The sequence below is a fragment of the Macaca fascicularis genome, chromosome 2 (genome assembly GCF_037993035.2).
Source record: "Macaca fascicularis isolate 582-1 chromosome 2, T2T-MFA8v1.1".
NCBI lineage: Eukaryota > Metazoa > Chordata > Mammalia > Primates > Cercopithecidae > Macaca > Macaca fascicularis.
In genome coordinates, this window is record NC_088376.1 from 49063346 (window position 1) to 49086445 (window position 23100).

The 23100-nt window shown below is 37.0% G+C and overlaps 1 protein-coding gene across 28 annotated transcripts in view; it reads right to left on the reverse strand.

The window, feature by feature from the left end:
• Nucleotides 1-23100, reverse strand: part of PLSCR4 (phospholipid scramblase 4) — a 67036-nt gene that overhangs the window by 21620 nt on the left and 22316 nt on the right. For 8 of the 28 annotated variants that reach the window (XM_074031254.1, XM_074031248.1, XM_005546017.4 and 5 more), the window contains 2 exons: nt 8523-8550; nt 7256-7366 (listed from right to left, as the gene is read on the reverse strand). The exons of 2 other annotated variants lie outside the window; for them this stretch is intronic. In XM_074031254.1, the coding sequence (XP_073887355.1) occupies nt 7256-7291 (36 nt within the window). In that variant the 5' untranslated portion in view covers nt 7292-7366; nt 8523-8550. Of the gene's footprint in view, nt 1-7255; nt 7367-8522; nt 8552-8696; nt 8762-12312; nt 12922-13787; nt 13823-23100 lie in introns of those variants that run through there. 18 more of the 28 variants (XM_074031251.1, XM_074031245.1, XM_074031238.1 and 15 more) reach the window with 8 other exon arrangements.

The window sequence follows — 23100 nt, forward strand, 5'->3', positions numbered from 1 at the left end:
TTTTTTTTTGTGACATAGTCTCACTCTGTTGCCCAGGCTGGAGTACAGTGGCACAATCTTCGCTCACTGCAACTTCTGCATCCCGGGATCAAGCCATTCTCCTGTCTCAGCCACCCGAGTAGCTAGGATTACAGGTGCGTGCGAGCTAATTTTGTATTTTTAGTAGAGATGGGGTTTCGCCATGTTGGTCAGGCTGGTCTCAAACTCCTGACCTCAGGTGATCCACCTGCTTCAGATTCCCAAAGTACTGGGATTACAGGCGTGAGCCGCCGCGCCCGGCCAAAATTCACTATTAAAGCCATCTAGGCCTTAGCTATATTTTGTGGAAAAGTTTTACATGACAAATTCAATCTCTTTACTTGTTATATAAGTCTGTTAAGGGTTTCTGTTTCTTCTTGAGTCAATTTCAATTGTTTGCATCTTTCTAGGAACTTGTCCATTCGTCTAGGTTTCCTAATTTATTGGCATACAATAAATTGTACAAACAATTGTTCATATTATTCCCTTAAGATACTTTCAATTTCTCTGTGGTAGGAGCCTCATTCCTGATTTTAGTAATTTGAGGTGCTTTTTTCATTTTTATTTTTGGTCAGTCTGACTTAAGGTTTCTTAATTTTGTTGATCCTCTCAAAGAACAATTTTTTGGTTTTGCTGATTTTGTTTATTTTTCTTTTTTCTATTTATTTCTGCTCTAATCTTTATTATTTCCTACTGCTTGACTTGGTTTTTCTTTAAAGTGGAAAGTTTGATTACTGATTTGATATCTTCCCTTTTTTTAATGGAGGTGTTTATAGCTATAAATTTTCCTCTAAGCACTTCTTTAGCTATATCTCATATGTTTTGGTATACTGTGTTTTGTTTTCATTCATCTCAAAGTATGTTCTAATTTGCCTGTGTGTGATTTTTTTTTTGCCCCTATTGTCATTTAAAAGTATTCTTCTACCACTGTGGTAGAAGAATATACTCTACAGGATTTTAATTGTTTTAAGTTTGTTGAGACTTGTTTCATGACCTAACCACAATACTGTAGAATGCCGTATGTTTCAAGAAGAATGTGTATTATGCTGTTGTTCGGCAGAGTGTTCTATTATGCTATTATGTCTAGAATGTCTGTCGTAGTCTGTCTGTTGTGCCCATTTTCGTTTATAGTGTTGTTCAGATCTTTTGTTTCCTTTTTGATCTTCTGCTTAGTTGTTCTATCTATTATTGTAAGTGGGGTATTACAGTCTCCAACTATTATTTATTGTATTATCTATTTCACCCTTCAATTCTACCAGTTTTACTTCATATATTTTGGAGCACTGTTTTTATGTATATATATGTTTATACTCATTCTGTCTTCGTGATGATTGGCATTTTCATTATTACAAAATGACCATCAGCTCTAGTAATAATTTTTTTCTCCAAGTATATTTTGTCTGATATTTCTTTTTTTTTTTTTTGTATTTTTAGTAGAGACGGGGTTTCACCGTGTTCGCCTGGATGGTCTCGATCTCCTGACCTCGTGATCCACCCGCCTCGGCCTCCCAAAGTGCTGGGATTATAGGCGTGAGCCACCGCGCCCGGCCTTGTCTGATATTTCATCAATTCTTATCAACTACTAAGTTTGAGAAACACTGTTTTAATACAGCATTTTGCAAACTGAAGAAATATTCATAGATCATTAAAATCAATTTAATAATTCAAATATTAATTTTGAAAATATAGTCAACTAGAGAAGAATAAAATAGAAAATATGAAACTGTATTATTAGTGTGCTATATATTCACTTTATATTTAGTGTTGTCTGGTGAAACTTGTGTTACTTATATATAAATATATTAAATATATATATATATGTATTGTTCACTATGTGTTATATTAGATTATCATCAAGAATATTTGAAAGCCAATGATCTAAAGATCCTTTTATTTAACTAATAAAACGAAAGCAAAGATTCTGTTTTGAAATGAAAAAGATGGAAACAATGTTGCAACATTGCAATGTATAATCATATAAGTGCTTGTTTTTACTATGGTTGGAGATTTTTCTCTGTAGATTTCCACCTTGAAGAAAAAAATAAATCTTACCTAAATATAGGTTAAACTGTAGTTTCCTTCTGAAAATTACCGCTTTTCCTTGTAATATGTGTATATGTATGTATATGTGGTTTTTTTGTGTATCTGCCCAAAAATTATGGGATTTTCGGTCCAGATGACAGCTGAAAGATGTTAAAAGCTGAGATTCACCTCGTGTCCAGATAAGTGTGCAAAAATGAACAAGGCTACAACAGTAGAAGCCCAATTTGGGCTGTATTGTTACAGCTCCACAAATGGTATTACATTTCCCTAAGTAAACTCAGTTTTGGGAACTGTAGGTCTATAGGACTAGCCGCCACACAGCTTTGTAGGGAAGGGATTGACATCTCCTGAAAAATGTAGACACAGTCCCGGCTGGCGCCGTGGCTCACGCCTGTAATCCCAATATTTTAGGAGGCCGAGGTGGGTGGATCACCTGAGGTCAGGAGTCTGAGACCAGCCTGGCTAACATGGTGAAACCCTGTCTCTACTGAAAATACAAAATTATCCGGGTGTGGTGGTCCGTGCCTGTAATCCCAGCTACTCTGAAGGCTGAGGCAGGAGAATCTTTTAGAATCCAGGAGGCGGAGGTTACAGTGAGCCGAGATTGCGCCACTGCACTCCAGCCTGGGCAACAGAGCAACACTCTGTCTCAAAAACAAACAAACAAACAAATGTAGACAGTCCCATTAGCAGCTGGTTTTTGAAAAGGTCACTCTTGCAGAATTAAAAATTCACTTAAATGTGATAAGGTGGAGATTATGGTCTCTCTCAGAGCCCCCAAAGAACTGGATCCTGGATACCATCCAGATCTGGAAGAAAGTCCTATTAGAGAAAGCTATGTTTATTAAAAAAAGAAAAGAAAAAGAAAGATAATAACTAACACTCATTGAGCTCTCATCATATTCCAGCCCTTATTCTAACAACTTTACAAGTACTAAATCTTGTAATCTTTACATCAACTCTATATAGTAGATACTATTATTATCCTTAATTTATACAGAAGAAAACTGAGGCATAGGGAGGTTAAATAACTTGGTGAATGTCACTAGCTGATGTATAAGGAGGAGAATTAGAATTCCAGCATTCTGACTGCAGAAATGTCCTTAAATACATCATGTTAATACTCCCGCTAGATCAGAGGCAAGGAAGAAGAGCACGCCAGGCGTGATTCTATGGAGGGCTTTGGGCCTATGCACTGGATTGGCATCTCTAGCTAGCAGCTATTTTTAAGTCCTTAAGTTCTACCCTTTCACCTCCAAGGGACATCATGGGACTATGCAGTAGTCTAGGGTCAACCAAGACTGTGAAAGCCAGTCGTCTTTGAAGGTGAAGTCTAAGACATTTTGGTTACTCATAAAAATGCCACTCGTAATAGTCAGGAATCGTGAAATTCTACTAACACTAAAAAACAAGGTCACGAGACAAATCAAAGATTCTTTTATCTATGAAATATTCCTCAAGCCCATTTCAAGGACCAGCTTCTGTGCTTGCTGCTAGAAATATAAGACAGAAAGACATACAAATGCATGCCTATCTCCAAGGGCAGCAAGTTCTGTGGAGGCTACAAAGATGTATAAAAAAAGGTGAATGGTCACAAAGCAAGTAATTGGCATAATCATAGGTAGATGCATAGTGTGTTAAGGGATTAGACAGGAGGGGTGCCTAACCTATGCAGAGAAGGTATACTATGACATAGGTGCTAACCCACTAGACCTAGCCAGCATCTCCATGATGGGGAAAGGTTTCACAGGCAAACAGACAAGAACAAGCAGGTGCATAGAGGAGGCTCACTATTGCAAGACAAACCGCTGTGTGTGGAGATTTAGTAGACAAGGCTAGAAAGATAGGATGCAGTGAAGATTATGAAAGACTTTGAACTTTATGCCAATCAAATGCAAAGTAAAGTGATTAGTTTTACATTTAGAATTATTTATATAGGAGGTCAGATTAGGTAGGAAGTACTTGCAAAGGTCTGGCTAGAAGGCAAGGAAGGCTGATTTTGGTGAAAGGAACATAGAGTGGAGAAATGGTAATTGACATTTAAGATACAACATTGACTTTGAAGTGGACTGGATATGAGAAAAGATTCTCAAGTTTCTGGCTTGGGATCCTACAGGCCTCTAGTGTGTGGGAAGAATGGAGGAAAAAAATAGAGTTTAGAAGCAAGATAACAAAGTTGGGCTGGTTGTCATTGAGTTTGAGATTCAATGGTTTTTCATGAGAAGCAGTCTATAGGTGGTTGGAAGTGCAAGTTTAGAGACTAGCAGACTGACATGATCTGTGGGTATGTAGCTCATAAGTGATGAAGGAAAAGGAAACCTTCAGTATTAACAAGATCACTTAGAAGAGTGTGTAAAAGGAAGGGTGACTGGGAGAGGAGAGAGAAGGAGACAGGGAAGGGCAGGGAAGACCAGGGGAGTAGACCAAATAATTCTGGAAACAACAGCTTCTAAGAGTAGGAACACAGTTTTTGACAGAAACTGAGAGTAAGCAGACTAAAGGAAAAAGAATGGTAACAGGAAGCAATGTCAAATTAGAGTTAAGTGAGAAAAAAGTATAATGTATTTGGAAAAAAGTGAAGGAAAGTATGTATTTAAGTTTGTCATGAAGAATATACTTTAATTCTTTTAAGAATTGTATTTAAGAGTATCCAAGTTGGACTAGAAATCAGATATCCCTACCTTCTTTTTTTGACCATTATTAAAAATAACAATGCAACTAAAAATCATACGAATTATCAAGAATATTAATTATATCACTTCAATTAGTTAATGATTAATTTACCATGTACTTTTAATATAAAAGCACCTCATGTTATAAAACTTGAAGATCAATAAATCAGAAAAAAATTACTATTTAGATTTTGAGGCTATCCATATGGAGATTATATTTTTAAAATTAAATTTATATTTATTTTAAAATTAAATACACGTTTATGTAATTGAATGATTTTTGTTATAAGTATGTATTATCCATAGATAAAAGAAGGAAAAAATATGATCACATTATATGTGGGAAATTGGTATATTATACTTTCTTCTAAGCTTTGAAGTTTTCATAAGAGTTCTGATTGCTTCTGCAGGAAAACAAAGCAAAACAAAACAAAATATGTTTAACTTCGTGTAATTATAGCATCTCAGACTTATGTAAATAAAGACCTCTGTTATGGAGTGTTGGCGTATGAATACTGGTGTAAGAAACACTGCCTGATAGGATTTGAGTTTTCCTAGTTATTTTGAACATCAGGAAATCATGCCATTTTCTCTTTAATACTAAACATAACAAAGGTTTAACTATTCTTTCAAAAAAGAATAGTGGATAAAATTATTTTTGGTGGGAACACATATCCAACACTATAATGCAAATTGAAATTATGTAAAGAAATTTAGATAAATTCATTAACACTACATAATTCAAGTACAGATTTCAAGACTCTTAATTTGACTCACAGTGACAATTTTTGTAAGTTTACAGTCTAGCCACTAGGTGGCGATCAGAGCGAAATTTTGCTGTATTTCATAACTGAAAATTCACTAGTTGTGTGGTCTGAACTAAAATATTTTTACAACTTATCTTGTCATTTGATTTGAAGGATGTAGCCTACTCTCTTGCTGAATTATTGATATAGAGAAGAATAGACATATGCTTTATCAGATGAGAACATGATGTATAACCAAGGTTTTTCTCAGAAATGGTGAAGTTTCTGTTCTAGTAGAGTCCAGGTTTTTGGATATAGAGTAATTGGTAAATACAAGATAGATCTTGTATATCATGTTGGAAGTCACTGAAGTGACATATAGAGAAACTATCAGATAAAGCATGATTATAATTTAATAATTTAATTTTTAATACCTTGGATTTAGGAGAGGTTGAGCTATTAATGCAGTATATTATAATGCATTTTATCCTCATAACACACATACACATTAGGAAAAGAGAAAAAAGGAAATCCTGATGCTTTCAGAAAACACTGTAGGTGCAGAAGCCACCTGAGCTGCATGAATCATATGCCTAGAGCCAAAAAAAAAAAAAAAACAAAAAATCTTTGGCCAGGCGCGGTGGCTCACACCTGTAATCTCAGCACTTTGGGAGGCCAAGGTGGGAGGATCACTTGAGGTCAGGAGTTCGACACCAGCATGACCAACATGGAGAAACCCTGTCTCTACTGAAAAAAATAATTAGCTGGGTGTGGTGGCGCACGCCTGTAATCCCAGCTACTCCGAAAGCTGATGCAGAATTCCTTGAACCTGGAAGGCGGAGGTTGTGGTGAGCCAAGATTGTACCATTGCACTCCAGCCTGGGCAACAAGAGCAAAACTCTGTCTCAAAAAAAAAAAAAAAAACTTTTGCCATTATATTGTACATATCAGGGTTTCTTTTCCCCCTTCAGGGCATAATGCAATGGTTTCTACTTCTAAATATACACTTAAATATATATTTTAAAGAAATATTACTGCAGTATCTACATCATTACGTAAGTCATTAAAATGTATTTAAAGACAAGAGTAACTGAAACTATTTCCTTGGCCAAAAGTAAGGGCATTTTTAATTTTTAGAATTTTAAACTTGGCCAAATTGTTTTCTAACAATTGAAATATCTCACATTTACACTAGCACTATATAAGTATTCATTCTCCCAAGACATCACCAGTAGTGCATGCAGACTTATAAAAATATTTGCCAGAAAGATAAGCTCCTTAATCAGCACCCATGGCCATTCACTTCCATTTCTCTGCACATCTGCCATGTGTCTCATGCATGCCTCATACCAGACTTTCATGACCCTGTACTTTTGGACATATGATTCTTTCTGCTAAGGATAGTCCTTTCCCCCTTTTCTTTGCTTGTAAAATTTTTATCATGACAGCAAAACTTGACCTCCTTAGTCAGGGCTTTCCTCAAATCCCTGGCAATGTCAGATACTGTCTTCTGTGTCCTTACAACACTCTCTTCATATCTCCATATAGAATGGAGAGAATGTCATCAATATTTGCACAACTTCCTTCTAAAAGTCTGTAAATCCTATGGCTATAGGAATATATTCTAACTGACAGTAAACTATGTGGCACCCTATCGGCATCCAATATTTATTTACTTATTAAATCAGTCAATTAATTTGTTAACTTAAAAAGCAATTTTAATCATTAGTATGGTTTTTAGGAAAGGAGAATATTCTTTATGAATATTTAACCCACCTGGTACAAAATGAGAATTGTATTCAGGAGGAGCATCAGACCTTGGATCTGGTGGTTTTGTTTGACTTTCCATTTCACCTGCAGGCTGTTCAGGGGCTGTGGGCACTACACCTTCAGCAGAAGAGAGGGAACATGACTTACACAGGAAACAATAATATTATGACAAAATGTATTCTTTTTTTTTCTTATTGGTATGCATCAAAAAATATAATCAACTGGAAATACACTCCTATATTTCCTATAAAAAGAATTCATCATATATGAGACACTACCTATTAATAAATTTCATGAATTTTCAAACTGAACACATATTTAAAAATAGAACTAAACAATTATATTGTGCTTGTGATCAAAGCAATGAGCTTTTATACCAGTTGTTCAAATGCCCTGATGCTAACTCTTACCTACAAAGTAAATTCCTGGCATAAGAGCAAAAATTATTTTTCCCATTACATAATATGGAGAACACAGGCATTTAGAGAGTGAAGCTGATTTTTTTCCTAATTCTTTTTGGAAAGTGCTGTCTAAAAAAATTCACAACGTAACACCATAAACACATAATGGTTTAATAAACAGTGGTGTTACATATAACTGAATTAGCAATAGTTTAGTCTAGATCTCCAGTGACTCATATGTTCACTGTATTCTTTCTAAAAGCAATCTAGGTCACAGTAATTGCTGCAAGGGAGGTACTGAAGTCAGTTTCATGATGTTGCACCTTGTCTTCTTATTGAGATTAGAGACCAATTTCTCTCTGAGCTTACTACAAAAAAAGCTGAGTTTCCTAAACAACCAGTTGACTTTTATCTCCTAGCAAACAAAAATCCATAAATGTGGTTTTTCTCTCATTATGTAAGCTACTAGAAAATACAAGGCCTACTTTCACCCTCCTCTACCAAGGCAGGGCCTTGCCACAGGCTCTTTATTACTACAACCTCTCTTTGCAGAATCGTTTTCCTAATCTTGCTTTTTTTTATTACCTAATTTTCCCCACAAACTTCAAAGATTATTCAGTAGATACATACGCCACTGTAAGTCTCTTTTTAATCTTTTTCTGACAATGATAGGAACGTCTATATACATAAATAATAAATATATACATACATATATACACACATATATACACAACACACACACACGTGTATTTATATTCGCCAAATGTTAAACAAAAAAAATCAAAATGAAATAAAGTCCCTCTTTAGGGAAAATAATCACAAAATTCACATTTGAAAATAAAGCATATTCAAATTTATTCACAAAAACTTACCTGACATTTTGAAGAATTCCAATTAATCCTGAAAAATAAAAAATGTTAGTGCCTTTAAAATATATACATAATACATAGTATTACTACTCAGTGACACAGGTAAGGACTTCTGTAATTTTTTTTAACCTCCAGTTACTTTACATTTGTCCCTTCATTAATTCAACAAATACTTACTGAGCACCTATTATGTACGAGGCACTAAATAGATGTTGAGAGTACAGCAGTGAAGCAGACACTCTGCTGCCTACTGTGCTGCAGTTTATATTGTAGTAGGATGAGATTTTTAAAAACATGTCAAGAAATGTTGAAGTTTAACTTTATAGATAGTACAGTTATGAGGAAAACAATGTAACAGGCTTAAGAGAAACGTGGATGGTTAGTTCTAGAAGAGTCAGGGAAAGCCTGCCTCAGGAAGTGACCTTTGAGCTGTTTGAACTATGAAAAATAAACATTACACTACAATTGTGGGAAGAGAGTTCTAGGAAGATAGGAAATTAGTGCAAAGGGTCAGAGATGGCAGTGAGCTTGAGATATTGATGGGAGGAAAAAAGAAAGCGGTTAGGAGTGACTGGGCCACTGTGAGTGAAGGGAACTGAGGTAAGACATGGAGACAGAGAGGTCTGATCTCATCTGAAGGCCATGGCAAGGTGGTTGGCAATTTCGGTATTTGGTACTGGGAAGTCTGGAGGATTCAGTCAGTGGAGTGATCAGATCTGATCGACACCATACACCGAGAGAAAGAGTAGAAGCAAGGAGCAGTGAGGGATGGCAGCAGCAATCCAGGTGAGAGCTGACGCCGGCTTAGACAGGGTAGGTGACACTGCAGAGGATTAGGAGTGGTCAGGGGCATGACACGGTTTGGAAGCAGGGCCTCCAGGAGTTGCTGCTGGACTAAGGTAAAGAGAGGAGTGGAAGAGGATTCTGAGTTTTAGCCCAAGGTAACTGAGTTGATGGTGATGCTATTAACAAAACTAGAGAGGAGGATAGTGGGGATGAAGGAGGGTAAAAATTGAAAGTTTAGACTAGGACATGTTATGTTTAGGAAGAGACCAAAAGAAGTTAAACATTTAAATTAAAAATATGTATAAGAACATTATGAGAATAACTCAGAGAAGGAGACTAGAAGTTGAGATGAGATTTGAAACAAGGAATGAGGGTGAAGGTAAAATTTTCTGAATTCAATCAGGCAAAAAAAAGTGGCTATTATTAGAGAAGGGAATTTCAGTATATCTGAATTTCTGAGTTCTGAGTAATGACGAATAACAACAAGAATATCAACAAAGACTATAATTTACTGAATGCTTATCAAATGTTAGGCAAAGGGCCCAATGCTTTTCATATATCTCTGATTATAACAACTCTCTAATGTGTAAATGGCCAAATCTGCTAAAGGCAAGTGCTTCTAAATCCTAAGCCTATGTACTTTTCAATATGTGATCATGTTTATAAGAATGCAGAGTCATTTGTGTCGTCCAAGTGCAGTAAAAAAGTATCGCCGGGCGCGGTGGCTCAAGCCTGTAATCCCAGCACTTTGGGAGGCCGAGGCGGGCGGATCACAAGGTCAGGAGATCGAGACCACAGTGAAACCCCGTCTCTACTAAAAATACAAAAAATTAGCCGGGCGCGGTGGCGGGCACCTGTAGTCCTAGCTACTCAGGAGGCTGAGGCAGGAGAATGGCGTGAACCCAGGAGGCGGAGCTTGCAGTGAGCCGAGATCGCGCCACTGCACTCCAGCCCGGGCAACAGCGTGAGACTCCGTCTCAAAAAAAAAAAAAAAAAAAAAAAAAAAAAAAAGTATCAAGTTAGAGTAGGTCAAAGAGGCATTCAAACACCGTATGAGGGAGTCATCAATATGGGCACTGAGCTGACTCAATGAAAATTGCCATAGTATGAGCCAGTATGCAGATTCCCAGCTGAAATGATTGTCTTGCCAAGATGGGTGAAAGTTTAACCAGTCTTGGACCATCTCCACTCACCTCTGGAGCTGGAGTTTGTTGTGCAGTGCCCTATGTGTCTCGAAGCTTAAAAAATATATTTTTTAAAGATATGTATTTATTTTTATATAATATATATTATGTAAAAAGTTTTAAATATATACTTAATATATGTTATATACATTTTTACATTTATATTTTAAATATATTAAACAATATTTAAATATAAAATTATACACATAATATATAATTATACATAATATAAATGTGTGTGGGTGTGTGTGTGTGTATAGATATATTTATTTATTTATTTATTCTGGGACATACCAAAAAGTCAGACCCAATTCTCCCAGGCCAGCCAAGGGAGTTCAAGGAGTTAGTTATATTCCTTAATGATGGTAATCCCTGTTGTTGAGGAAAATGACTACAGCTTTCCAGAACTTTAGACACTCCTAGGTATGTACCTGCAAGTGACACTTGCACATGTACACAGGATAGAGACAAGAATGTTCTTGATAACACTATTCATATTAAAAGGAACGAAAACTTGCCTAATGTCCATCAACAGTAGACTGAATAAATAAATTCTGGTACATTCACATGATATAATAGTATACTGTAGTGAAAACAAATTACAATTGTGCAGGTGGAGAGAGATGAATCTCAAAATTACAACACAACAGAAAAAGCAAATCACTGGAGAATACATGTAGTATGATTCCACGTAAGAATGTTCAGTAGCAGGAATTCTAAACAAAGCACTTTATCTGATAAATATATAGAGGAAAACTTTATAACGAAATGCTAGGGAATTAAAAACATAAAATTTCATAAAAGGGTTATGTGTAAAGAAGTGATGAGGGGTAGCTGTTTAGTTGTGGCCCACAAGGAACCCTAAGTTCCTGCCAATATTAAAGTTCTATTAGGGTGATAAGAACAAGGCTAATATCTTGTCATTAGTTTTTAAAGGGTATGTACATGTGTAAATATGCATATTTATATGTATGGCATTATTTCACAATAAACAAGAACCATTTGACAGTTATATGTTGAGTGTCAGCTTCTTCCAAGTAATGGTCTGTTGTTACAGTATAGGTTACAAGCTATCAAGGAGCCACAGTGGAAACTAATTACAAAAGATAATTAAATGTCTTAGTGAAAAGAGGCCAAATTATTATATCTATCTATCTGTCCACCTATCACCTATCTAGCTATCTATAGTGGCAAACTTTTAACAATTGCTGAATCTCAATGAAGAAATGAATTTGAATATTAATTTTTAAATATTTAATTTCAAAATAAAACTTGGAAAAAATATAGAATTCTGGACTCCAAAGCTAAAGTAGCACCTCTGGGGTCCAGGCCTGGAAATCTTTACCTTTAACACAGTTCCAGGTGATCCTTATGATCAGGCATGTCTGAGACTAACTCAATGTAAACAAAAACAACAGTTCTCAACAATGCCAGGCATTATTAAGTGTTCAAATCTAATTCAAGTAATTGAATGATAACTTGAAAAAATTAATAAAATTTTAGAAATATTTAAAGTATTACAAAGCAACTAATCTCAATGAGTTTAAATAAAAGAAAAATACCTACATATTGCCTCACAAGCTTCAGACACTTGAAGTCTGCTTACCTTCCATCTTGTCTGAGCTGCTAGCATTTTTTTCTCACCACCCTATATTCTATTCCTTTTCTTATAAAATTTTACAACATAGTTTTAACCAAAATACTGTGCAAGACAGGATAATTTCCAGTTGGTAGAAGCATGCATGCTAACTTAATCCTCCTTTAATATTCAGTGAATCGCTTCAGATTTCCCTATCACTTAGCAACAACAAAAAGTGCCTTACCTTGAAAAAACTGATTTTTGGCTTTATATCTGTCAGAAACCAGATTGGGAAACTGAGCTGTATCTCCATAACAGTTCAGTATTACAAAGTCTGGAGAGCTGTTAATTGCATAGGCCTTGGTATTTTAGGGGCATGATATGCATACAGGGGAATCTGGGCTGCCCATTAAGAGAGAAAGAAGACATGGGCTAGATAAGACAAGGTTGGTGAGATTGAGGTTTGCTGCCTTGCAAGGCAGCCCTGATATCTTAAATTGCATCCTGTAGCAAGAGTGCTGTATCTTACTATATGCTATTAAATGGATATCACTTGCAGCACCCAACAAGCACAGCTGTGTTATATGCTCGTCAATTTCACCATTGTAAACAGTGACACACTCTCAGAACTCAATACAACCACAAGTTCTAGAACTCACACCAGGGGTATTTGAGAATTCAATCACAAAACTCAAAAGGAAGATTAGATCTTTACAGTAGAGTATTTACTGGAAGCTGTCCTGGCCTCTCCGCAAGGGAGGCTCTGGGCAGTGAGAATCTCCAGGCACAAGGCTTGGAAATGGCATATGCATTCTAAAACTCTGGGTCGTGTCTGTCTCCAGTGCCTTTAACCCTGCAAGGAGAAAAGAAAGCACATCAATGAACAATTCCTTCCGCTTCTTAGCAGGGACAAGAAAAATATCTCGCTCCTGCAAAGTCCTATATCAGCTACCATGATATCTCTTTTGTGTTTATTGTGTAACTGATAGGAGATTATAGTCCTTGTCCATCTTAATCTTCCCTTAAGAATACCTGGAGAAAAGCAGAAGATTGTGTGACTACAAATAGTGTATTCCAGCACACTTCAGACAGTATGGACCGTGGTCCAGAGTGTGGGTTCAAATCTCAGGTCTTTTTCTGATCGTTGTGTAATCTTGAGTGACTGATCTGTTCTTAGGTTATCCTGTTAATCATGGGGATGACGATGGCTGGATCAACCTCACAGAAATATTGTGAAGACTAAAACAATTACATTTGTATAGCACTTAAAACAGTGCCTACCATATAAAAAAATCTTCAATAAACTTGCATTATTGCTACTATTTCACTAGTAAGACATACTAACTGATGAAGAGACCAAGAATAAATGTGTGTGTTTAATAGTGGTATTGGGAAAAAAAAAAAAAGCTGTCTGCCAGTCAGCAACTCAGCATGTATTACTGTATGATTCTACTCAGCACATATTATATGTAAGATTCTACTCTGGGTTCTGAGCTGACACCACTAATTCCCATCTTCTATATCCAGTAATGTTCTAGCAAATGGGATTTCATAAGCACTGTTTGTAATGAATTTCAAAGTCGAAGGAGTGGGGAGAAAAAAAAAATGGAGACATTGCCAAAGGGCTTTTCCTATTTGCAGCTAAATGAAAGACAAATGAGTTAGGGTACACCTTAAGTGGCTACAAAATTTGCTTTCAGTTCAGGATAGTGACATTACCTATATTATGCAGACGATGGATGTCCTTTAGTAAACTTTAAAAAGATCAGAAAATGAAGATTATGTTAATGGCATATTCCAAAAATTAAAATAATATAGTGTTCATTATATCAACATATAAATATTAAGATTTTTAAAAATAATTTTGTACTGTGAAAATTGAATATTTGTTTATATTAGTACAGTACTTCATGGTATAAGATGCAAATGAGCTAATATATGTGTAAGTAATTAGAAGTAATAAAACATTTTATTTATAAGAAAGTCTTTATGAAACTAAATAAAAATATAAATATTCTTTAAATGTTTAAATTTTTTAAACCCTCTAATACATCACAAGTATCTAGGCTGGGTGAATATAAGTGCTAATAGGTCTAAGAAAATGTATACACCTTGCTTTAAAAAGAATTATCTACTAGACGTTGCTAAATGTCTGATGTATTATTTTCTTCTGTCTCCATAGAAAGTGATAGCTAATCAATTTTAGTTGTTACATGTAACATAATATTGCATAAAAGAGAATTATTCTGGTCTTTGCCCTGGGTTCTGGGAAAGCAACTTCTAAACTCTTAGAATTCGCAAGTAATAGCAGTGTTTCTGTTTTTCTTGGTGGGTCCTTGGACCATACCTGAGATTTTGCTAAGGTGACAACATAATAGGGAGGCCGATCATGCCAGAAAGAATCATGATTAGAGAACTGGAGCTTTGAGTAATGTCATATTTGCCTGACCTCCAGGGAGGTGGGGGCCTTGAGACTGCATGCAGTCCATGAAGCCAATAATTCAAGTAATCATGCCAGTGTAATGAAACCCCAATAAAAAACCTGACTCTAGTTAGCGTCCTGGTTGGTAAACACATCAATGTACTGGGAGTGTGATGAATCCTAACCCCACAGAGAGAAGGCATGAAAGCTTTCTGTTCATGACCCTCCTAGGCCTCACCCCATGGATCTCCTCAACTGACTGGTCCTGATTTTTATCGTTTATAATAAAACTTTAATCGTAAGTAGAGCACTTTCTTGAGTTCTGTGAGTCATTCTAAGAAATGATCAAACCTGAGGGATTGATGGGAACACCTGAATTTGTAGCTAGTTGGTCAGAAGTGTGGGTGGCCTGGAGATCCTCAAACTTGTCTTAAGTGAAGGCAGTCTTGTTAGGAAGGAGGCCCCTAAGCCTGTGGAGTTGCAAACTCTGGGTGTTTAGAGTCAGAATGAATTGCAATACTGTACTTAGATTGCTAAAAATAGTAATAATAATAATAATAGTAATTGTGTAATGGTTACAATGGTACACACACATACATACATATTTCTGATTACAAAAGTAATATGTTTTCATTTTTAGAAAATCAAGAAATAAAAGCATAAAAATGTGACTATACCCTTAATTCAACTTTCTCAAAATAACTATTCTTAAAATTTTGGTGGATTTCCTGTGTGCATGTGTGCATGTGTGCAGGTTTATGTTTCTATGTGTATGCATGCAGGGATAATAATAAAAATTCTTAAAAACATATTGTGAACTGATCACATTCCTCCCTGGAAAGTGGCCCAAGGGGAGATCATATTTACAAAGGGAGTGCTGGGGTCTTTGCCATCCTACTATGGCTCAACAAAGTCACTGGACCAAAAAGGAAATACTATTGTCTTTTTGTTGCTTGGAGGTGTTACTGTGTAACAGAGAGAGTGAGGAGGAGCAGAAGAGGTGGGACAGTGGAGAGGGAGTCTCCTAGTAAGGACACTGAGAGAGGGAAAGAAGGAGAGGGACAGGAGGAAGAAAATTCACAGCAGTAAACGAGTAAACAGTTTTAAAGAGGTAAGAACTTTAAAGAGAATTAAATTGGATTGACGCTTCAGCTAGAAGATAAGCTCCATAAGGGAAGAAATTTAAAACATGTTTTAATGGTGTAGTCTTTTGTTATTATTTTTCCTTTTTTAACTTTTATTTTAGGTTCAGGGTGAATGAGTGCAGGTTTGTTACATGGCTAAATTATGTGTCAATGGGATTTGGTGTACAAACGACTTCATCACCCACGTAATGAGCACAGTAACTGACAGGTAGTTTTTCAACCCTTACCCTCCTCCCACCCTCTGCCCTCAAGAAGGCATTGGTGTCAATTGTCCTCCTCATTGTATCCATGTGTACTCAATGTTTAGCTCCTACTATAAGTGAGAAGATACAGTATTTGCTTTTCTGTTCTTGTGTTAATTCCCTTAGGATGATGGCCTCCAGCTGCATCCATGTTGCTACACAGGACATGATTCCCTTCTTTTTTAAGGCTGCACAGTATTTCATGGAGTATATGTGCCATATATTCTTTATCCAGTACATCACTGACGGGCAACTAAGTTGATTTCATGTTGTTGCCATTGTGCTGCAGTGAATATAGAAGTGTATATATCTTTTTGGTAGAACAATTTATATTCGTTTTGGTATGTACCCAGTAATGGGACTGCAGGGTCAAGTGCTAGTTCTGTTTTCAGTTCTATTATAATCTCCAAACTGCTTTCCATAGTGGATGAACTAATTGACATTCCCACCAGCAGTGTATAAACATTCCTTTTTCTCTGTAACTTCACCAACATCTATTATTTTCTGACATTTTAATAATAGCCATTCTGACTGGTATGAGATAGTATATCATTGTGGTTTTGATTTTCATTTCTTTGATGGTTTCTGATGTTGACCCTGTTTTCTTATGCTTGTTGACCACGTTTATGTCTTCTTTTTAAAAATGTCTATTCGTGACCTTTGCCGATTTTTTAATGGGGTTTTTGTTGATTTGTTTAAATTGCTTATAGATTCTGAATATCTGACCTTTGTCAGATGCTTAGTATGTGAATATTTTCTCCTATTCTGTAGGTTGTCTATTTACTCTGTTGATAGGAAATACTATTCTTTTACTCTGCAAAAGCTATTTGGTTTAATTAGGTCCTACTTGTCTATTTTTGTTTTAGTTGCAATTGCTTTTGGAGACTTCATCACAACATATTTGCCAAGGCCTATGTCCAGAATGGTATGTCCTAGGTTTTCTTCTAGGGCTTTTATAGTTTTAGGTCTTACATTTAAGTCTAATCCATCTCGAGTTGATTTTTGTATATAATGAAAGGAAGGTGTCCAGTTACAATCTTCTGCATATGGCTAGCCAGTTATCCCTGCACCTTTTATTGAACAGGAAGTCTTTCCCCATTGCTTGGTATTGTTGACTTTGTTAAAAATCAGATGGTTGTAAGTGTATAGCTTTATTTCTGTTCTATTGTTCTATATGTCTATTTTTTGTACTAGTATCATGTTGTTTTGGTTTCTGTGGCCTTATAATATAGTTTGAAGTCAGATAGTGTGACGCCTCTGGCTTTCTTCTTTTTGTTTAGGATCCCTTTGACTATTTGGGCCCCTTTTGTTCCATATGAATTTCAGAATCATTTCTTTCTAATTTTGTGAAAAATGACATTGGTAGTTTGATAGGAATACCATTTAATCTGTACATTGCTTTGGGCAGTAGAGCCATTTTAATGGTATTGATTCTTCATATCCATGGGCATGGAATGTTTCTCCATGTTTTTATGTTATCTCTGATTTCTTTCAGCAGTGTTTTGTAATTCTCATTGTAGAAATCTTTCACCTCCCTGGTAAGCTGTATTCCTAGATATTTTGTTCTTTTTGTAGCTATTGTGTATGGTATTTCATTCTTGATTTGGTTCCTGGTTTGGCCACTACTGGTGTACAGAAATGATACTGATTGTTGTACACTGATTTTGTACATTGAAACTTTACCAAAGTTGTTTGTCAGTTCTAGGAGCCTTTGGGCAGAGACTATGGAAGTTTCTAGGTACAGAATCATATAATCTGTGAAGATGGTTTGACTTCCTCTCTTCCAATTTGGAGTACATAGAGTCATGTCTGCATATGGTAGGTACCCAATAAATAATGCCTAATGAGGTTTTTTTACTGTGTACAAACTTATGCTACATCTTTTAAGAAAATCTACATTAGAAGCTTGAATTATGCTTCCACATCTCTGGACATGCTTTCATTTCCCCGTATTTGACTGCCTATAAATTCTGGATGATGATGTACCACAAGATTGATGAAGTTTACATACATCAATTTCTTTGACAAAAACAAGGCTTTATATTTTTAAGTTTCATTTATTTAAAAGCTTTTTTATCATTAGTTAATTTACATGGGAGACAGTTTCTTTGAATTTACAAATTTTGTCACTTTCGCATTTATCTATATTATTTCATTGTGCTGCTGCTTATAATATAGATTACAAAATATAATTCTCTTGGCCACATACTATCTTGGGAACACTGCTATGTAGAAGTAACTGAATACATTAAATTATTTATAACAGTAAATCACAGCACTAAAAAAGCTGGGAAAAACAGTCATATTTCAAAATTTTTGAACAGATAACTGTTGTTACATTTCAATTTAAAGCTAACTTGAATGGGGCCCAACAGAAAATGGAGATTCTTAAAAACGAAAATTTCTAATATTTTTAGTGAAGTTTTAAGGCATTTTTTAAAGGAGTAGCTGGCTATAAAGATGTTAAGGATTACCTACTGATTGTGACTCCAAATGACCTGCTATATTTTAAACTCTCAGTTTCTTTAAGTTTTAGATATGAATTACTAAACATCTATGATGTGCCAGGAACTTCATATATGTTGACAGAGGTGAATTATTATGGTTTCATTATACAGGCCAGGAAACAGAAGTTCACAGAGTTTAAGCAACCCATTCAAGGTTATAACTCTATAACCTGGAAACTATGGGTCAAAAAACCAGCATCAGAGGCCAACTTAGTATTCTACAAAACAAACACTACTGAAAGTTACCTTCTATATACTTGCTGCCTTCTCCTTCATACCCCCTCACCCTCACGGTGCTTTCAAACTATCAAGCACGTCTCACTACTATACCCTATAATAGGAAAGTAGGCTGTTCTGCTGTGTTCTTTTTCAAATTCTACTTGGTAAAGGTTTTGAAATATATTTATAGTCTGAAGAGAAATTACCCATGAACTAAAAAACCCAAAAAACATAATAGGTCATATGTTCCAGTTATGGATAAGATGCAGTAAACAGATACCAACCTGTCTCTCCCACTAAATACAATTAATTAACCTAAACAGAACGAATGAACAGCTATTTGAAGACCCTGGAAATTAAAAAGTAGCAAGAACATGGGACAGAAGACCAGAAAAAGTACAATCAAACCAGAGTAAGCTTCATATTTTTCTCTGGTATCCCCGGCGCAATAGTGGTTCAAGGCATCCTGAAACATAGTAGTAGACTCCAGATGCAGACAGCTCCAGGAGAAGCCCTCTACTTCTGGCTCGAGCAGGGGAATGAGCATCCCTAAAGTTCAAAAAGTGTTGGAAAATTCACGGTTTTTTTTTTTTTTTTTTTTTTTTTAATTTTTTACTTTCTCCATTCTGTCATGTCCCTGATCCTGGAAGTCTCACTGTGGAGAAAGCAGTAATTTTATCAGAGAAGGCCTGCAGGTGTGGAAAACACTAAAGGAGAGAAATCTTCCTCTTAACATAAGGAGCTGTGGCTCCAAAAGAATGGGGTGCACCTTGTCACATGTTTACTCTCTGCCTTCCTGTGATTTGGCCTTGAATGCAAATGAATTTGAGGGACACACAGAGATGAAAAGGGTAAATAAAACCTCATTTTTTCTGGCTGAAAAACAAAATAGAAGAGACCCAGAAAACTGGTAAGTAGCAAGGAGATCATGAAGAAGATGCAGCTTGGGATTGTCCCTGTAAAGTTGTTTATGAACTCCTCAGCTAATCCAGAAGTAATGAATGCATGGATCTGATCCTAAACATCTGATCCTAACAAAGACTTTAGAACTTGAATAAAGGAGATAACTGCTCAGGTCTCAGACTGGCCAAGGGTTGTGCACACACTAAAGAGATCTAAATATCTTGGCAAAGACTTTCAATATTAAATTAACTGACATTGAAATCATAACTCACAAAAGGCTGGCCAGAACTTTTGGCCTCAATCCAAGTGGATCAACTGCCTGCCAAAATAATTAGAAAATCAATTAGCTCCATGGCATTTCAGTAAGACTCAGAATCTCATAAAATAATACGCAAAATGACTACAACACAATATAAAATTATAGTTCAAAAAGAACCAGAAAAACCTCCACTGATGTGGAAAAAGAAAATCGAAAGATGATGATATGGTTCAGCTCTGTGTCCCCACCCAAATCTCATGCTAAAATGTCATCCTCAATGCTGGAGGTTGGGCCTGGTGGGAGGTGATTGGGTCATGGGGGTGGTTTCTAATGGTTTAGCACCATCTCCCTAGAGCTGTTCTTGCGATAAGAGTTCTCATGATATTTAGTTGTTTAAACGTGTATGGCATCTCTCCCATCTCTCTTTTCCACCTGCTCCAGCCATGTGAAGTTCTAGCTCCCCATTTGCCTTCTGTCATGATTGTAAGTTTCCTGAGGCCTCTCCAGAAGCCAAGCAGACTGCCAGCATCAGGCTTCCTGTACAGCTTGTGGAACTGTAAACCAATTAAACTCTTTTCTTTGTAAATTACCCAGTCTCAGGTATTCTTTTACAGCAGTGCAAGAATGGACTAATACAGAAAATTGGCACCAAGGAGTGGGGTATTGCTATAAAGATACCTGAAAATGTGTAAGCAACTTTGGAACTGGGTAACAGGCAGAGGCTGGAACAGCTTGAAGGGCGCAGAAGAAAACAGGAAGATGAGGGAAACATTGAAACTTCCTAGAGACTTGTTAAATTGTTGTGACCAAATTGTTGATAGTAATATGAACAATGAAGTCCAGGCTGATGCAGTCTCAGAGGGAAATGACAGACTTCGTATTAGTAGCTAGAGCAAAGGTGCTTCTGTTCCTTGACAAAGCAATTGGTTACATTGTGCCCTGCCCTAGAGATCTGTGAGACTTTGAACTTGGGAATGATGATTTCGGGTATCTGGCAGCAGAAATTTCTAAGCAGCAAAACATCAAGATGTGTCCTGCTTCTAATAACCTGTGCTCATATGCGTGAGCAAAGAAATGACCTAAAACTGGAACTTATATTTAAAAGGGAAGCAGAGCATAAAAGTTTGGAAAATTTGCAGCCCAGCCATGCAGTAGAAAAGAAAAACTCATTTTCAGTGGAGGAATTCAAGCAATCTTGAGAAATTTACATAACTGGAAAGAAAGAAATTGCTCCTAGCCAAGACAATGGGAAAAAATGCCTTGAATGCATTTCAGAGACCTTTGAGGCAGCCCTTCCCATCATAGGACTGGAGGCTTAGGAGCGAAGAATGGTTTCCTGGGCCAGGGGCAGGGCCCTGCCATGTTGCACAACCTCAGGACACTACTCCTTGCGTCCCAGCTGGGGACTTCTATCCATGGCTAACAGGGCACTGGATGCAGCTCAGGCTGCTGCTTCAGAGGGTGGAAACCATTAAGCATTGGTGGTTTCCATGTAGTGTTAAGCCTGCAGGTACACAGAGTGTAAGAGCTGAGGCTTGGGAACCTCTGCCTAGATTTCAGAGGATGTATGGAAAAACCTGGATGTACAGGCATAAGCCTGCTAAAGGGGGAGAGCCTCATGGAGAAACTCTCCTACAGCAGTGTGGAGGGCAAATGTGGGTTGGAGTCCCCACACAGAGTCCCCATTGTGGCACTGCCTAGTGTAGCTGTGAGAATAGGGCCACCATCCTTCAGGCTCCAGAATGGTAGAGCTACCGGCAGCTTGCTGCCTTCACCCGGAAGAGCCATAGACACTCAATATCAGCCCATGAGAGCAGCCATGGCCACAAAGGTGGAACTGCCCAAGACTTTGAGAGCCTACCACTTGCATCAGTGTGCCTTGGATGTGAGACATGAAGTTAAAAGAGATTATGTTGGAGATTCAACATTTAATGACTACTCTGCTGGGTTTTGAACTTGGACTTACATGGGGCATGAAGCCTTTCTTTCAGCTGACTTCTCCTTTGGAACAGGAGTATTTACCCAATTGCTGTACCCTCATTACCCTCATTGTATTTTGGGAATAACTTTTTTTTATTTAAAAAGAAAAAACAAACAAACAGGCTCATAGGCAGAAGGGACTAGCCTTCTCTCAGATGAAACTTTGGACAGTGGACTTTTGAGTTAATGCTGGAATAAGTTAAGACTTTGGGGACTGTTGGGAAGGCACAATTTTATTTTGAAATGTAAGAAGGACATGATTTTGGGGGCTGGGTAGCCAGGAATGGAATAATATGGTGGGGATCTGTGTCCCTGCCCAAATGTCCTGTTGAAATGCAATCTCCAATGCTGGACGTGGGGCCTCGTTGTAGGTTATTGGGTCATGGGGGCAATTTCTAATGGTTTAGCACCACCATACCCCCAGTGATGTTCTTATGATAACAGTTCTCATGAGATCTGGTTGTTTAAATGTTTGTGACACCTCTCCACTCTCTCTTTTCCTCCTGCTCTGGCCATGCGAACTGATAGATCCCTGTTTGCCTTTTCCCTGATTGTAAGTTTTCTGAGGTCTCCTTAAAAGCCAGCAAATGGCCAGCATCATGCTCCTATACAGCCAGTAGAACCATCAGCCAATTAAACCTCTTTTCCCAGTCTCAAGTATTTCTTTACAGCAGTGCAAGAACAGACTAATAGAGATGTCAATGCCAAGATAACAAAGATGTTGGAATTACCTGACAACTTAAAGCATCTGTTTTTTTTTTTTTGAGACGGAGTCTCGCTCTGTCGCCCAGGCTGGAGTGCAGTGGCCGCATCTCAGCTCACTGCAAGCTCTGCCTCCCGGGTCTACGCCATTCTCCTGCCTCAACCTCTCGAGTAGCTGGGACTACAGGTGCCCGCCACCTCACCCGGCTAGTTTTTTGTATTTTTTAGTAGAGACGAGGTTTCACCATATTAGCCAGGCTGGTCTCGATCTCCTGATCTTGTGATCCGCCTGTCTCGGCCTCCCAAAGTGCTGGGATTACAGGCTTGAGCCACCGCGCCCGGCCAAGCATCTGTTTTTAAGATGCTTTAAGAAAAACTGGGTTGGCAGTAAAGAGGAAAGATTGAAAATCTCAGCAAAGAAATAAAAGCAATAAAGGAGCAAATGGAAATTTTAGAACTAAAAAGTAGAGTAACAAAAATTTAAAATTCACTGAATGGATTCAATAAAAAATGCAGACTACAAGGAGAGTTACTGAGCTTAATAACAGATCAACAGAATTATCCAGTCTGAAGAACAGAGAGGAAAATTATTAAATTAAAAAATGAACTAAACTTTACGGCTCAGTAGGATAATACCAAAGGTTAACATTACT